At 42.0% G+C, this 18,541-nt stretch overlaps 1 protein-coding gene across 4 annotated transcripts in view; it reads right to left on the reverse strand.

Annotated features, from left to right (window-relative positions):
- Positions 1–18,541, reverse strand: part of znf512 (zinc finger protein 512) — a 70,056-nt gene that overhangs the window by 45,839 nt on the left and 5,676 nt on the right. For 2 of the 4 annotated variants that reach the window (XM_060851816.1, XM_060851806.1), the window contains exons 3-5: positions 8,220–8,290; positions 3,052–3,122; positions 2,006–2,181 (exon numbers count right to left, since the gene is read on the reverse strand). In XM_060851816.1, the coding sequence (XP_060707799.1) occupies positions 2,006–2,181; positions 3,052–3,122; positions 8,220–8,290 (318 nt within the window). Of the gene's footprint in view, positions 1–1,993; positions 2,182–3,051; positions 3,123–8,219; positions 8,291–18,541 lie in introns of all 4 variants that reach the window. The other 2 variants (XM_060851799.1, XM_060851798.1) reach the window with 1 other exon arrangement.

Raw genomic sequence — 18,541 nt, forward strand, 5'->3', positions numbered from 1 at the left:
GAGTTAAAAGCAGCAGATCTACTGGACACAGCACCATGTACTCAAAAAGGTAACAATGTAACACTGAGTTGAACAACTCGATTGGTTCATTACTTGGAGGCAAAAACAAATTTGAATTCGGCCAATCAGTTTAAAGTATACCCGAAACATATCAAACTCCAATCAAGTTTGAATTGCGTTTCATTGACAATCTTGAGGGCCAATGACACAATCTGATGCTCTGGAGTATAAGACCGGGGAAATTGAACAGTTGAGAGGAGAACTGCCACAACTTAGCATGTAAACAGACTGCCTGAAAAATAATTCTCTTAAAAATACACCTTTTTGATCAAAAACCTGGAAAGCAAAAATTCCTAACCAGAAGAAAAGATGACACAGGAAGATCTAAAGACAAGAACCGAAAGCTGTCTGATTTTCAGATAAGAAGTGTTGTTTTGTAAATCTTAATTGGGAGTATCATCGGACTGGTATTATAGGAGGGAAGGTAAAAGGTCGGTTACAGTAAGGAATGGTAAGGAAAGGAAGTTGTTAGTTAATTATTTGCTGTTATACTTTAAGAAATAAAGTTAAGCTTTACTTTAAATAGTTCTTGGCCACTCGAAATTTTACAGATTACTGCACGGGATAAAGCTTTTCTGTGTTGCTGGTTTTAAATTCAGTAGGAGGGTTTACCCAGTGTTGTAACGGGGGGGGGGGGGGGGGGGGGGGGGGGGGTGCCTTACACATGCATTCGCTGGGGTGTTTTGGGAGGGGGGGCACTTCCCACATTCACCAGAGGAGCACGTATGCTGGTGGGGGTGGTGGGGATCACCTCACATGTGCCGGAGGGGAGGGTGCCACACGCAAGTGAGACAGAGTGCCACAGAAAGCAAAGAAAAAAAAAAGTTTGACTGAGCTTCCAAACACCTGTCATTTCAAATCTGTGTCCCAATTAAACTTTTGACTTTGGCCTCTTTACTCCAACAAAATTCAAATGCAAGCACAAGAACCAACACCGCAACGTCTGGTTAGGTACTTCCTAACCTTTTTTTTGGACTTAACAGCAATGAGTTTGGATTATAATCATCTGTCCCTGTTCCTATCCCTCTCCTACCCCGGGCAGTTGGTGAATTTTCTGTTGGTATCATTTATAATTCCTCTTTAACTACTTGTGTTCCCTTGACTTGTCTGATTATCATTTTCTTTAAATGCTCCATGCCTAATGTCATTTAATTTCTCCTGCTTGCACTCTAAGACAGATTTCTCACTCCTGTCTTGCTTTAAAAGATGTTAAATCTCCAGCTTTTTATTTTTTTGAAGGGAAATCTGAGATATCAGCTTTCTTTCTCTCCCTAGATCCTGCCTAAGCAAAGTACATTCTGCATTTCTTTAAACTGCACAGCAATTTTAATTCCTGAAAACTCAAATGATTTAAATGTAACTTCGTAGAGTTCTGTTAAACAGCATCATGGAGTTCTTCTTCCCAAGCATGCTCCTACAGTGTACTTTGGTGAATATTTTGCTGATATAAATTCCAAGAATATTTTTCGTATGTGGATACAGATTTCCTATGACTTAAAAAAAAATTAATTATATCTATGTTTTAAAGGACTGAGCCATGACTCTTGCTGGTACACAACAGTTAGCTTGATGGACAACAAACCTCTCAGTTATTATGCATGGAGATAACTGCTGCGCATGTTCTGAATTCAAAGCCGCAGCTCAGAATCTGCAAAAAGCTAGTTCAAAACCTGAAGTTATATTTTAGATCATTTACACAAAACTAATCCCTAGCTTCCTCAAAATCTTTTTTGGATAATCAAGAATGCAGGTGACGGAATTATAAATAAACACCTCCAGAGAAGTGCCACTTTCATACTATGCAGGCAATATAATCTTTAACTTGATGCCTGCTGATTATTCAAAATGATTTGCCCACCTGCAAATTTATGAAAGAAAAAAAACTGGAGATTGTGTGCAAAATACACAATTACAAACGAAAATCGTAATTTACCTTGCTGCTTACATTTTTCTACATATGCTTCCATCCCCTTCATTTCTAACCAGTATCTTGGCTTTCTAATTGCCAGTTGTCCATCATCCTCTCCATTAACCTTATCATCTGATGTTGAGGATGAAGCATCACTAAAAGACTCTTCTTGGCTGTCCTTGGTAACAAACTTACTTTTGTACTGTTTATCTCTAGGAAAAAAAGTAAACATTTTGTTATTAAAACAAATACATCGAAAACAAACCAAAGAAGAAGGGTACCTGGTTCAGAAAGAGTATTTTAACTGAAAGCATTGCTGGACAACCCCACAAATTATTTAAAATGTTTCCGTTTACTGCAATGCATGAAATATAGCTTATAACCATAAAATAGTCACTAATAAATTTAGCAGTGATTTCAGGAGATACTTTGTTTTCCACCATGCTTAGTCTGTGGAACGAACTGCCCCAAGTAGTCCGTGGAACAAATAGATGTATTTAAGAATAGGAGAGTCAAAATAAAAGGAAAGATCCGACAAAAGTAACCTGTAGTATGCGGCTCATGTGAAGCATAAATATTTGCATCATTCAGACAGGTAGAATAGCTAGTTTCTGTGCTGCAAAACATTGCAATGTACAAGTGGTACAACATGACTTTTGGGCACAAAATGGAAATGTGTACATTGCTTCAATTTGTTAGGGAATGCTGCCATTGGTTTGTTGGTAGGATCATCTAACTTAGTCATTCTTCAACTCTTTCCCCATAGCCTGAAAAAGGTTTTGCGTTTAAGTATTTACCCAATTCCCTTTTGAAATGTTACTAATAAATATGCATCCACCACATTTTTCAGGCAAAGCACTGCAGCTCCCAACAACTCAATGTTACATTATATTTCACGTTGGCACTAACTCTAAGCAAAAATGCACGACAATGATCATTTTCATTAAAGATTAGAGGGAAATCTGAAAGAGAGGCAAGTAGAAACCCAAAAGAGAAAACATTATTTTTAAAGAGAAAAGTAAAATGCCCAATTCAGAATTTTAAATCAAAACACTTTATACAATCCAGTAAACCACACATACTTCTCATTTCCCAAGGTGATCTTTATCTTTTGTATTCTAGGTTCTAATTCCTCTTCAGGAAGTTCAGTTGTCTGAAAAAAGTATTTTTGTAAGTAACAATTATGAAATTATACTGCAACATTAAAACATCATAAATGGCACAAATTCAATAAAGAAACATGTGAAAATCAGAAAGGTGGATGAGCAGTTGTACACCACAATATGCGGGTTATTTTAAACATTCTAAAATCTTCAAATTCGCACTCTAACATTTACAATTTTTCAGCAGAGCAAAGCTGAAAGGTCAGCAAGAATGAAGTTTACGACACATTGTGTCTTCTGTACAATTTATCATTAAGATGTCATTACTATCCTAATTGACTGAAGGAACTGAACTTCCACTCATTATGCAATCTACTTGATTGTGTTCCATTCAAGATCAATGTGATTCCACATTGACTAAATCAGCCACCCAGTCAGTTGGAGAGATTTTAAAATTCTCTTCCAAGATTTATTAATAAATTCCAAGTTATCTTTAATTTGGTGGCCAGAGAGCCATATGTTTAACTTACTCATTTGCCATATCATTTCTCTTTACTCAGCCTTTCATTAGCTTCTACTATTAAATTTCTAATAAATTTTCAGCTCCTACTGAAAAAACTTACAAGTATAATGGAGGGTTTGTGATGAGGCAAAACCAACTTCAGACTCAAGAGCACTGACATTTAGAAGGAAGTGAGGATTGCAGCAAATAGGAAATCCAGAAATGCAGGAAGCACAGAGGCTATACTGAATTAAACAGCCTAATCTCATTTGAAATGCCTCTATTTCCCAACAGTGAGTAAGATTTAGAGGTTGACCGTTGAGTGGTGGAGCCTTTTTTACTTCATACGTGGCACTGATGGCTACGTCAGCATTTATCACACATCTTTCACTACCACAGAAAATTTCATGGTGAGCTGGTTTCTGAAATTGCTGCATTCATTGTGGCATAGGGATATCCTGGTGCTGTTAAGAAAGGATCCCAGGATTTTGACCCAGCAAGAGTGAAGGACTGACAATACTGTTCGAAGTAAGAATGATGTATGGCTCGGAGAGGAACTTGCAGATTGTGGTGTTCCCATGCAGCAGCTGCTGTTGTCCTTTAAAGTGATGGGACATAGAACACAGAACATAGAAAAATACAGCGCAGTACAGGCCCTTCAGCCCTCGATGTTGCGCCGATCCAAGCCCACCTAACCTACACTAGCCCACTTTCCTCCATACGCCTATCCAATGCCCATTTAAATGCCCATAAAGAGGGAGAGTCCACCATTATTACTGGCAGGGCATTCCATGAACTCACGACTCGCTGAGTAAAGAATCTACCCCTAACATCTGTCCTATACCTACCACCCCTTAATTTAAAGCTATGTCCCCTCGTAATATCTGACTCCATACGTGATCATAGTCAGGTTAGAAGTTGCTGTCGGTGAAGCCTCAGTGAATTACTGCAGTGAATCTTGCAAATGGTCACGTTGCTACTACTATACATAATGAAGGCATAAAATGTTGACAGGGCCACAGGCTGCTTTGTCCTGGATGAGATTGAGGTCCTTGAATATTGAGTTTAATTCAGATAAATGTGAGGTGCTGCATTTTGGGAAAGCAAATCTTAGCAGTACTTATACACTTAATGATAAGGTCCTAAGGAGTGTTGCTGAACAAAGAGACCTTGGAGTGCAGGTTCATAGCTCCTTGAAAGTGGAGTTATAGGTAGATAGGATAGTGAAGAAGGCATTTGATATGCTTTCCTTTTATTGGTCAAAGTATTGAGTACAGGAGTTGGGAGGTCATGTTGCGGCTGTACAGGACATTGGTTAGGCCACTGTTGGAATATTCCATGCAGTTCTGGTCTCCTTCCTATCGGAAAGATGTTGTGAAACTTGAAAGGGTTCAGGAAAAATTTACAAGGATGCTGCCAGGGTTGGAGGATCTGAGCTACAGGGAGAGGCTGAACAGGCTGGGAGAGGCTGAAGGATTACCTTATAGAGGTTTACAAAATTATGAGAGGCATGGATAGGGTAAATAGGCAAAGTCTTTTCCCTGGGATCGTGGAGTCCAGAACTAGAGGGCATAGGTTTAGGGTGAGAGGGGAAAGATATAAAAGAGACCTAAGGGCAACTTTTTCACACAGAGGATGGTACATGTATGGAATGAGCTGCCAGAGGAAGTGGTGGAGGCTGGTACAATTGCAACATTTAAGAGGCATTTGGATGGGTATATGAATAGGAAGGGTTTGGAGAGATATGGGCCGGGTGCTGGCAGGTGGGACTAGATTGGGTTGGGATATCTGATCAGCATGGACGGGTTGGACCGAAGGGTCTGTTTCCGTGCTGTGCATCTCTAACGATTCTATGGTTCTATTGATGGACCTGCACCCATCCAGATTTGACCGTTGCAGAGGGAGCACTGGCACTAAGGAATCAGGAGGCAAGCTATTCATCACAGGATTCCAAGCCTCTGGCTTGTTCTTGAAACCACTGTTCTTAATATGGTAAGTCCATTTCAGTCTGGTCAATAGTAACCTCTGGGATGTAGATAGTGGGATTTAGCAATGCTCTTAAAATTGAATGTCAAGAGGTGATAGTTAGATTCAGTTTTGCTGGAGGTAGTGACAGTTGAGTGACAGTTGTGTGACATGAATGTTACTTGCTATTTATCAGCTTAAGCCTGAATATCATCTTGGTCTTGTTGCATACAGATATGTAGTGCTACAGTACCTGGTGTCAAAAATGGTACTGAACCTTGTGAAATCATCAGAAAACATTCTTACAGTTGACCATATGACGGCAGGAGGGCTTTCTAGAAGGTGAAGGTAGTTGGACCGAGCACACTACTGAGAAACTACTGCAGAAATGTCCTGGGACTGAGGTGACTAACTTACAACAACCACAATGATTTTCTTTTGTGCCAGGTATGACTCCAAAAAATGTTCGATTCCCATTAACTCTAGTTTTGAGAGTGCTCCTTAATGTCAAATGCTGTTCTGATGTCAAGGGCAGTCACGCTCACTTCACCTTTAAAATTCAGCTTGTTTCTCCAAATTTAGACCAACGCCGTAAATGAGGTCAGGAGCTGGTGAACTCTAAACTGAGCAATGAGCAGATTTTAATAGTTTTGAAAATTCACATAAGATGGCTGCAGTCATGGACATTATTCAGGTGTAATATTACTGACCTGCTTCAAGTGAACATGTTGCTCACCTGACCCACCTCCTCAACTTGCCCTGGTATAAACAAAAGTAACTACATTTCCAGAGGGTTTCCATTTTTTGCTCTTCATTTTTAGGCTTGAGGTTCTGGGATATTAAAATTTCCCAATTTGCTTGTGTGTTTATGTTCAAGAAGCCAAGCGCATCTCCTGCAATGCTACGCAATATTGAAAATGGCCACCGTAAAATTGGCAATCAGTACTTGTTGCCTTGGTGTAGACCTGTTGCAGTTTTGGGGAGAAGAAACTGGTGTCCATTGTAATATTTTTCCAATATTTCAACACTTTCTTCTGGACTCCATTATCATGATTAATCATATGATCCTGAGGTAGAGTTGAACAGTCAGACCAAAAATGAACTTGTTGTCAAACATTGATCTTGGGCTCCTCCATGCTGCACCAAATTATCTTCACTTCCAGAACAGATCAAGGCAACCAACCAATGTCTTCCACTTAACTTGATGTGTCACTAGTCAGCTTTTTCAAACGAGGTACCTTTATCATCCTTGCAGGCAAAAGTTTTTCCAGATAACCAACTAGATAGGTGCACTAGTATTTCAAAGAACTTATCGCAATACATGAAAGTTAGAGAGGCAATTAGGTCGGTCTAAATGAGCATGAGGGAGAAGGCAACAGTTTGGTATGCTGATTGTGTTAAATAAAAGGAATATGAATGGAGATGGACTCCAAATATAGAGCAGTTGGGCAAAATGTAAGCTGTATATTCTATGAAATGTGACATAGCTGAGCCAAACTGAAGTATAATGTAAAGCAAATAGAAATGGATGGAAATATTGGCAGCTCTGGCAACATTTGTGGAGAGAAAACTGGAGTTCTGTTCTGAAGGAGGGTCACTGACCTAGCAATATTGACACTGTTTTCTCTCTGTGGATACTGCCAGACCTGCTGCTTTTCTCCAGCTGTTTTAGTTTTAGACTTCCAGCATCCACAGTTCATAGTTTTGTTGAAGTATAATGCATTCCTATTATAGTTAAATACCATAAATTATTCTCAGTGCAGTCAAAAAACAGGTTGGAAGTTAAAGAGTGAAAGACGCAACTACCGAAGAAAAGGAGACAACTGACGGAAGCTACATTTTAATACTGATTGCTGGAGTTGAGTGATTGAACATGAGCCATACAAAGAAACGTGAAAATAAGTAACATACACAGCGCATGTTTGAAAGTCAATAATATCAATGAACCAAATCACTAAAGTTGCAACAATACCCTGCTGATAGGCAATGTTCAAGATCACTCAATGAAAAGCCAAACTAGGCGGCACGGTAGCTCAGTGGTTAATACTGCTGTCTCACAGTGCCAGGGACCCGGGTTCAATACCCACCTTGGGCAACTATCTGTGTGGAGTTTGCACATTCTCCCCGTGTTTGCGTGGGTTTCCTCCAGATGCTCTCGTTTCCTCCCACAATCATAAAAGATGTGCAGGTCAGGTGAATTGGCCATGCTAAATTGCCCATAGAGTTAGGTGCCTTAGTCATGGGTAAATACAGATGTCTGTGTGGGGTCAAACTTTGGAGGGTTGGTGTGGAGTTGTTGGGCCTAAGGGCCTGTTTTCACACTGTGGGGCATCTAATCTAATCTAGACAGAAGCGTCAAAGAGTCATAAGTACCTAAGTAGCCTGTACCATAGCACGTCCCCACCTTTAGGAAGGAAAGGAAACAATATGAAAAATGATTTTAAAAGTTTTTCAGGTCTATTATATCCAAAGTGGAAATGACAGCTACAAAACATTCCTAATGTACAGCACAATTCTTGCTACAGCTTAATTGTTAGTTCTCTCTTTCACATGAAACTACATAAAAAAAGAAAGATGGTATACTGGGGAGCAGGACAAGTCCACACATGTAATAATTCAATGTTGGTACTGCAGGGTAGGAATTATGACTTTACAGGCTAAATCAACAAAAAACACTTACCTGAAATTCTGAATGTCCAGCATCTTTTCCTTTTAATAAGTTGTCTTCAAAAGCATTCTTCTTTTTAGATCCTTTACAATAAGTAAAAATATCTTTTAAAACCTTGCCTAAAATCTTATATATTCAATCAATTCACTGAAATTTCCATTCCTTACAACTGTTTTCATTTTGAAAATTGGTGATACCTACCAAAAAAAATTATAAAATTGAAAACTTCAAGTGTTCTAGGATAAAACATGCAAGTCAGTACACTTTAAGTGCACATGATTCATAAGATGTAAAGAGCTGTACCTCAAACAGTGAATTTTTCAATTTGTACTGTTGTGGGGAAAATTACCAGTCTCAGAGTCATAATCGGGATTCAACGACAAAGAAATCGGAGCTCCGGAGAGAGACATAGAGAGAGAGAGAAAAATGTTCGTCACCACAGCTCTCAGCTGCAAGCCTCCTGTCACTCTCGTCATGATATTTTATACATTTTGTGGTACAGTAGTCCAAGTATCGAGTAATTGTTTGTACAGCATGGTTTGTTTACAGAAACATTACCAAATCATTGTCAGTTTCAGTGGTTTTGATCATTCTGAGAAGGAAGATATTGTTCCAGATCTGAAGTATTAACACTTGGATGCAAGCAGTCTCAGTTAACATTTCTATTGAAGGTGGTCAGATGCTTCAGCAGGCAGTAGACATTATTGAGTGTATTCTCTCCCCCACCCATCTTAAACTAATCATCTCTGCTGTGTCTATTGTGCTGGTATCCTGTTAGCCTCAGGCAGTATCTGTGCTTGCTTTGCTGTATTTTTCCATGTAACAACTCAGCGGCCATCTTGTGTGCTAAGTGACCAATTTATGGTTCAGCTGCCATCTTGTGTCTGTGTGCCCCGAGTCGGCATGCCCCATGTCAACGCCCACTTCACTCCCCCCTTTGTGGTGAAAGAGGTGACTTTGGAGATTTCCCACAGAGGTAAGCCTTTTCTAAGTTCTCTCCATCCCGAGGAGTGTCAAGGAGTGCAGGTTCCATTGGGGGCTCTTCTGTGGTGACACTTGCTCCTAGCACAGCCCGCGTCCGTTACACCTTGCAGCAAAGCTTTTAAACATCCGAGGCCTTGGCAGAATACCAGTATGAGTGAAATAAGAACAACAATCCAGTGTGCCAAATAGGCTAACCCTGGGGACCCTATCAGCCATTCTCGCCAGCTATCATCTCCTGTGGCTCCTTGTCTGAAGTCATCTAGCTAAACCGAATGTTATTGATCATCTGTGTTAAGATTCATCAATGAAGGGACTAAACACTTGTCACCAATGACTGTATGTACTCACCCTTGCTGGGCTAACTGATAATCAACTGTGTAACGTGTCTGCTGCACGTAAAGTCTGAATTCAGCCAATTCACCATTGGCTGATTGTAGAGCCATTGATGTATTGTTTCCCAAGATTGTACTTTCAGTTTTTAACACTGAGCACCCCTACTGCCTCCCCCCCAAAGACTGAGATCCCAAAGACCCATATCCCAATGTTGATCCCAGCGTGGTGTGGATCTGCCAATCAGTGCAGAATTCTTGTCTGTTTCTAGGTACCAGGGCATAAACACATCCCCATCCCTGCCCCATGAAACAGAGTGGGCAATCAGCAATGTTTAAATAGGTCCTTCCCTCCCCTTGTTGGGGCAGCCAGCCTCTTGGGCCAGTGGGCTTGACTAAATCTACACACCCATCCTGAAGTCCCCTTTTGTATTTTCGTTGCTGTCCCCTACATGGCATGTCTGAAGTATCTATTGTGTATCAGTTGGAAGGGGTTCACACGGGGGTGGCTACAAATAAGGAGTCAACCAATTGCACCAATGGATACAGACAGTTCGGTTCCCATGTAGACTTAGGTGGGTTTTGTAAAAGAGATAATCCTCAAATCCTGGCAGACTTTTGGCTATCGCAACATTTAGAAACAGTAATATATAATCAAACATGTACATGCTTAAAGTTAAATTAGATTAATAGTCAGTGTGTCTTTATTTTTTACAATGGTATTCGGAGGTCAGCAACAGTATAGGTGATTTGTGTGTCTTGTCAGCAGTTTTATCCGGGCCTCTGTAGTATGCTTGGTTGTGGTGTCAGTGCTCACCCCTTGGTCACGGTCTTGCTCACAATTCCTGTCTGTACCTGGCGGATGGGCAATCATATTAGTTCGTTCACAGGAGTCTATACGGTTTGAATTGGGTCCAGTGCTTCCACGTGCATTTTCTCCTTTTGTCTATACAGGCACAAGTGTTACCACTGATTGTAACTTGGTACAGCCCATTCCATTTTGGGACAAAGGACGCAGCTCCCAGCTGCTGGGACCTCAGGGAAGGTTTCGAGTACACCTTGTCCTTTTGCTCGTTTTTCAGTTACCAATTTACACATCCCTTTTAGTTGGGTGCTTAATTCCAGTATATATCTCCAAATTTTGTTGTTTAGCGGACCTATTTCAGTCCCATCCGTTATAATGATCTCTGGTAATTGCACTGCTCACCCAGTCATTAATTCGTAGAGTGTTTGTCCAGTTGACTGATTCGTGGTGGCTCTTAATTTCATGAGTATGGCTGGCAGCACTTCGGCCCATGTCCTCCCTGATGTCTGTATGGCCTCAGCTAAAGCATTTTTAAAGGGTTTCTGTTCATTCTGTCTACCATCCCTGAGCTCTGGGTGTGATAAGGGATACAAAATTTTTATTTTATCCCTCGTAGCTGGCATAGTTTTCATAACTTTGCCTGTGAAATGTGTCCCTTGATTGGAGTTAATCTGTAGGTGTACCCCCACCTCAGGATTACCTCCTCTGCTGAAATTCTGGCTACAGTGTAGCACTATAGTTTTTGGTGGGGAATGCCTCTACCTACCCGGTGAACTGGTCTATGATGACCAGGCAATACGTTTTCCCACAGGAAGGTGGTAGTGGCCCTGTGAAATCCATTTGGAGGTGTACCCAGGGTCCCCGTGGACTAGGTTGTTGACGTTCCATCCTAACTCATATGGGTCTATCTGGGCTGTGCTGTGCGCAAACCACTCATCTACAGCAGAGTTTGGCTGCATCTCTTCCCATTTTCTTCTACCACCACTCTCTCCCTAGACTTGCTATCATAGCTTCTCTGCCTATTTCAGAGCCCATGGTGCAGCTCGAGCAAGGTATTCTGTATGCACGCTGGTGCTATCACCTTGTCTGCTTGCCTCCAGACACCGTCCGCCCCTTTAAGTGCTCCCTGCATTCTCCATCTCTCTTTCTTCCTGCCGGATGTCCTCCCGCAGCTGCTGTTTGTGAATGGCATCTTCCACTAGTTCTATTGTGGAATAGAATATCAACAGTTTCCTGCTATTAGGCTCGCTGGACTGCTCGGCCTGTGCTTGGTTCCCTTTAAATTTCAGCCAGCCTGGACTAGCTTTCCCTGGCTCCTTTTGGTGCCCTTTGACTTTTAATATTTCAACCTCTTCTGGCAGTTAGCTGGCGCTCAGCAGTGCTTGGAATCTTAACTGGCATTTCATGGGGGATCCCCCTGCTATGATGAACTCTCTTCTCCCCTACGCAACCATGTAGTCATATTGGCTGTCTGTGTAAATATTCACAATTCTCCCCTTTGACAGCTCAAATGCTTTGGCTAGCGCAACTATCTTTGCTACTTGTGCGAACTGACTTCCGTCAACGTTCCTGACATAACGGTCTCGCTTTTATTGTTTACCATGGCCCATCTCATGCAAGGCCACCCAGCTACATATTTCCATGACCCATCCACATAGAAGGTCTCCTTGGCTGTATTCTTTACCCTACCCAATCTTCATCCCCATTTATATCTCCGCAATCATCTGATTCCCATGTCCCGATCTCCCTCAGCTAGGTTTTCTTCCATATCCCTAACTATTACCACGGACTGACTTGGTGGGAGTAGAACTGCCTCCCACTTTGCCCTTCGCATACTGGATTCGGCCCTCAGCTCCCCGGTGTTTAACATTTCCACTAGGGTGCGTTTGATGTGGAGGATGACATTCTCTGCCATTAATATGGGTTTGCTGACCCTCACGGTCCAAGCAGCAGTCTTAGGCTGCTATGCATTCTGGCAGCTCGGTGACTACTGGCCCTTCTGTGGTACAGTAATACTCTTCTCCTACCACCGTGATCCTGTATGACCACTGCAGAGGAAAATCCTCCCTCATTATTACAATGTATGTGGAAGTCTTTACAGGGACCTGGCAGCCCTAGCCCAGGGGCCAATATTATACAAGTTTTTAAACTCACTGTAAGCCTCTTCCTGTTCTGATTCCCCAGGTCACAGGTTGCAAGGCAGGCTTGCCCCCTTTGGTTAGTTTTTGAATCGATTCAGCTAATTTTGCAAAATCTGGTATAAAACTCCAGCTATAGTTGTATAGCCCCAAGACTTTCTGACTCCCCTTCCATAAGGCTGTATTGCCTGCTTTCGGTCGCTTGATTCCCCTGGGATAGAAGATGTCCCAGATACAAGACTTGTGCTTGTCCAATTTGTGATTTTGGGGAGGGGCCGGGGGGGGGGGGGGGGGGGGGGCTGACTTTTAACCCTGCGGCTGCCAGCTCGTGCAACACAAGGTATCAAGCTTCGTGGTGTCCTGTCAGACTCTGAAGCAATCCACATAATGTAAAGCAGTGCTCCCTTCAAGTAAATCTATTTTGTTGAGTATATCAGTCATCACTCAGTGAAACATTGTGGAATCCCTGTGGCGAGCAAGTCCAGATGTACTGTCCGTCATTTACTAAGGCGGCAAATTTATTCTTGGATCCAGGGTGTAGTGGAATGGACCAGAATCCATTAGCTATGTCTAATACTGTGAAAATTGAGTACCAGAACCAATCCGTTCAGAATTGTGGAGGGGTCTACTACAATGGGATGCAATTTGGGGGTGACCTTGTTTAGCCCTGTATAGTCCATGGTGAGTCTGTAGCTCCCATCCAGCTTTATCCCTGGCCATGCTGGGAATTGATTGTACTTGTAGTTTCTCTCAAGATTCCCTGTTTTTTTTTCTGTTTCAGGCTTGATTTGAGGCTTATGCTCCAGTCCAGGCACCATTATAGGGTCTATCTCGACTAAACCTCTGTCTAACTTTGTCTCTGCCCATGCCTCAGGGATGGAGGTGCAGATGGCTCAGAATCCCCCCATTTCAAGGTTCCAGTTCCTACTGGTGGCTGCAGCTATTTTAAAAGGCTCACGGTGACTTGCAAGTTTCCCAATCTTGGTCTTTCAACTGTCCTGTTTTGGCCAGATCAATTTTCTTTTTGCACAGTCATGACTTTGTATTCTTTCCTGGACTCTTTACCCATTATGGTACCTTCATTATTTTGGTGAATATAAAATCTCATGGGTGTATATATGTTATTGATATCCACAAGCGTAGTCTCGCTTATGTAAGTGGGTGTCTTATCCCCTCCAACTCCAGTAAGGTGGATCATTTTATTTGCATGGCTAAGGGTAAGTTGGTGATAGATAGCCACTCCTGTGTCTACCAAGTGTCACACTTTCTATTTCCAACTATCACAGGGATGTACATTCTCCCCTCTCCCTTGGCAGCTGGTTGTCAGCTCTGCTGACTTTGGCTGTCCCGCAATGTTCTGGGGTCGTTTGCGGAATGCCCATGCTTTTCCCAGCACAGTACCTCTGTATGCCCTGCTCTATTGCAGTGACTCCAGTACTTTACACTGTTCCTTGTCCTATTCCCTGCCTGCAAGACCCTACAAATTCTGGCAAAATGTCCCTGTCAGCCATAGTTGTAATGATAGTTTGGGTTTGACTTCGCCTCCATTGTAGTAGGCTGCTCTTTTGGGTTTGGTTTTTATTGCAGGAGCTTCCACTCTTCCTGCAGTCTGCTAGTCCACTCTACCAGATCATCATAATTTTGGGACATTATCACTCCCATTTTCAGGACAGGCTGATGGGTCCTCGTGAGCCTGTCTCTCAAAGCCTCAATGAATGCCCAGTCCCCATGATCTAGGTTCACTTGTCCAGAGTATTCCTAGTATACCCTAAATAATCATTCTCCATAGTCAGAGTTTCCTTTACCTTTAAGCTGTTTAGTGGTTGGGATTTTGCTCCAGTTCCTGGGAGCATTTCCTAACACCCGCTCAATCTCTTCTTTAAAATGGACAAAGAGAACCTGCGGGGCATCTTTCTCAGCCGTAAGGGCAACAACATGTATCCGCCTCCACTCCCCACCCCCCCACAAATAGTCTCGGACTACTGTGGCTTTGGGTCCACCATCTACCTGCCCCCATTGTTACTGGGCAGGCTACCTAGACTAGCTGGTGTATATCCCTCAAGTGTAGTTGGTGCCCTACCCAAATACTTCCCAGAGCCTTGTGTTTGCACTTTGAGGGAGGCCATGATCTGTTGCCTTTCTCCCAGGATAGAAAGTTTGTAGTTTGCTTTTGGCTGCAACTAGATTATATTCTTGCATCTCCTGCTCTGCTTAGGGAACAGTTGGTCCCTGCAGTACAGTTTCGTAGAAAGAGAGAAAGTCAGTCTTCTTTGCCTGCCGTACTTTTTCTAATTGTAGCTCGAGCTTCTTTATTCTATCCTCCAGTTCTTCAATTTGTCCTTGGCTTTTCTCCACCTACTAGTGGAGGCACCCACTTGCTCAATTGGTACACTAACATTACCCCTTAACAACTCTCTTAACAACTGGTTTAGGGCTGGATTTCTGAGGCAGGCACTACCTTGTCCTCCGGTCGGTTCAGCACAAGCAGCTGGTTACCACACCAGTTAGTACACTTTCCCACTTATGCTCCACAGGTATGCACTTATACACAACCAAGTACTATCGCAAAAGTTAAACATTACAATAGTATACCCTCTTAAACTGTGTCTTTGGCCCAGTCTGACTCTGCTGTTTTGCAGATTCAAAGTGTCTCTTACCCCAGCTCCCAGATTGTGGGCTTTGACCAGAGCACCAGGGATAGAGACCCTGCTCGCAGTGCCAATTGTTGTGGGGAAAATCACCAGTCTTGGAGTCAGAATCGGGATTCAATGACAGAGTTTATTGTACAAAGAAACTGGAGCTCCAGGGAGAGAGGGAGAGATAGAAAGACATTTGTCAGCACGGTTCTCAGCTGCAAGCCTCCTCTCATTCTTGGAGCACGTCATGATATTTTATACATTTTGTGGTGCAATTGTTCAAGTATCAAATCTTTGTTTCAACAGCATGGTTTGTTTACAGAAAACATTACAAACTCATTGTCAGGTTCAGTGGTTGTCATCGTTCTTCCCAAGGAAGATCATTTTCCATTACTGCAGATCTGAAGTCATAACACTTGTACACAAGCAGTCGCAGGCCACCAACATTTCTATTGAAGTTGGTGGCTGGACTCAGACACTTCGGTAGGTAGTAGACGTGACTGATGCGTATTCACTCCCCCACACGCCTTAAACTAATTATTTATACTGTGTCTATTGTACTGATATCCTGTTAGCCTCAGACAGTATCTGCGTATGCTTTGCTGTATTTTTCCATGCAATGGCTCAGCGGCCATCCTGTATGGATCAGTTTCCAGCTTGTATCTGTGTGCCTATGTCAGCATACCCCTTGTCAACTCCCACTTCAATACCAAATGAACTTGTCATGCAGTTAATTCTGACACCCTAGCAGTAGAAAACCTATTAACAGATGTCAGGCAGTAGCTTATCAATCTAGTACAGGGGAACCTCGATTGTCCAAATACCAATTATCCGAAAATTGGATTATCTCGAGGCCCCAATAGAAACATTACATCAAAGACGTGTTTCCAGCAGTGATCGAGTTGTTTATTTAGTGATTAAACAGGCACCGTCTCCAAATGACTGACTTCCCTCTCTCTATATTTCCTGGTATTCGACAGAGGGTTGTACATTAAACCCTCCCCCTCCACTTCCCAGGAATAATCTCTCTAACACTGCACCTTTGCCCTGTACAGGACAATCTGTCAAACATTTGCAATAAAAAAAAAGTTGTGTGTGGGGCTGTGGCTGTGTGCTATTTAGAGACTTATCTCACAAAGGCAGCTGCGGCAGCATCAGCAATCTTGCTGGTGTGCAGTCCAGATGCCCTGCAGAGGGGCCGGGGTGGAATGGGGGTGGGGGGGGGCTGTTTTGAAGCAGGTCGAGTGGTGGGGCTACTCTGGGTTTTTGGTTGGGAGCGGGGGAGGGGTTGCGGTTTTGAACCCGGTTGGGGTGCAGGGCAGGACATGGGGTTGCACGAGGTTGGGGAGGCCAGGGTTGGACTGGGTTGGAGGGTGGAACGTGGGGGTTGGACCAGGTTTGGGGGGGGGAGGGGGGGGGGTCAGGGCGGTGTTGGAGGTGGACCCACATGCTGTGCTGCTGCTGCTGCAGTCTCCTGAACAGGGAGCAGACTTTAAATACTCAGAGGAAACACATTTAATCAATTTTCCGAATAATCGATTATCCAAAAGAAATAGTACCCGCCCATCACGTTCAGATAATAGAGTTTCCACTGTATTTTTTCAAAATTTGATCTTGGGAGTCCAATCCTTGCCAAAAAAGACCAGAATTTACTATCTATCTGTTTCTAACTGTCTTCGGGAACATGGTTTTGAGCTACCTTCTTGAACCCATGCAATCCATGTGGTGCAGTTACATAGTGTTGCTACAGAAGGAGTTCCAGGAGTTTGATCCAATGACAGTGGAGGAATCATATCGTTCCAAGAGAGGATGGTGAGAGACTTTGTGTTCCCTTGCATCGGTTGCCCTTATCCTTCTAGGTGCATAGAGGTTACGGGCTGAAAGTTGAAGGAACTAGTTACTACAGTACATCTTAAATGGCACACATTGTTGCTATTATGGTGGGAATGAAAATTTTAAGATGGTGGTATCTAGAAATGTTGCATCTTAGTCATCATGCAAAATTAAATTAACTAATTTAAGAACAAAATAATAGAGAACACTGCCGATTAGTGAAAGAGATGCCGAATAAATCCATACAGCCAAAAAGTAAGCACCAAAACACACGAAAACCTCCTTTATAACTATTGATACAAAATTAGAATTTCCTTACATCTACAAAAAAAAAAGTAAATGTCTTTATTCCTTCATCTTTCTGTTCTTAGTATGTTTAATTGAGAAAAAAACCCTTGAGCTACTCAAGGCTGCAGAAGATATTCAAAGTCTGGCCATGTTACCAATTATATTAGAATAGGAATTGCTATAACACTACATATTTGAAATAGCTGACATTTGGCACATTTTAGTAAACTGAAACAAAACTCCTTCAGAAATTGGGTAACAAGAACATTTGGGAAAACAGCTTTATGCAATTAAGTTAATCTCTTAGCAAATGCAGTTGCATTATAAAAAGCTCAACAATTTCACTCAGGAAAAAGATTTTTCTGACTGGCTTGTTGCCACATTTGTAGCCACACATGCTCAAATACATTCAACAGAAAACTTCATTTTGCGTCAATCCAACTGGGAATGCTAGATCTAACTGATAATGAAATGTGTTACTGGAAGAGGGACAATGATCCACATAGGAGGTCAAAAAGTATTTTCAATTGGCCATCTATTTCTATCCAATTCTTGTTGAATTTTCATTCAAGGATGCGTAGGTTATATGAATCAGCCATAGGATATGCAGATTTACAGGGGTAGGGTAGCAGGGTCATTATGGACTCAATATGCCAAAATGATCTGCTTCCATACTGCACAGATTTTACGATTTATGCATTAAATCTGATGAAGGGCTTTTGCCTGAAACGTTGAATTTCCTGTTCCTTGGATGCTGCCTGACCTGCTGCGCTTTAACCAGCAATACATTTTCAGCTCTGATTTCCAGCATCTGCAGACCTCACTTTTTACTCGATTTATGCATTAACTCAATCATTTAGACATTCATACTATAGCAGATATACACACTTCCAGGAATATTAATTCAAACTACCAAAGTTTATTCAAAATGGCTAAATGTTATCCTTTAACAAGTATTCCAAAAAGATCTGTACTTATTTGGCAAAGTAGACAATATCTGGACCTGCTTCTCAGTTTCCTGAAAAATGCAACGTAAAATTGAGATCATCTAATATCCTTTTATATTTTGTACAACTATCATGGCAATTTAAAAGAAAATCATGCAAACACACATTTATTGCTAGTAATCCCTACCATTCACAGCAGTGAAACATTGAGGAGGGTGACTTGCAATCACAAAACTGCCATAAAATCAGATTCGAGTGACTCAAATAGAAACAACAATTCAGGAAAACAGCAATATCAATGGCTAAACTCAAATTAAAACCTCAAAACATTGAAAAATTTTTCAGCATGCAAAAGTCCTGATATATTTGTATTA

This window comes from Hemiscyllium ocellatum, chromosome 3, assembly GCF_020745735.1.
Source record: "Hemiscyllium ocellatum isolate sHemOce1 chromosome 3, sHemOce1.pat.X.cur, whole genome shotgun sequence".
NCBI classification, from domain to species: domain Eukaryota; kingdom Metazoa; phylum Chordata; class Chondrichthyes; order Orectolobiformes; family Hemiscylliidae; genus Hemiscyllium; species Hemiscyllium ocellatum.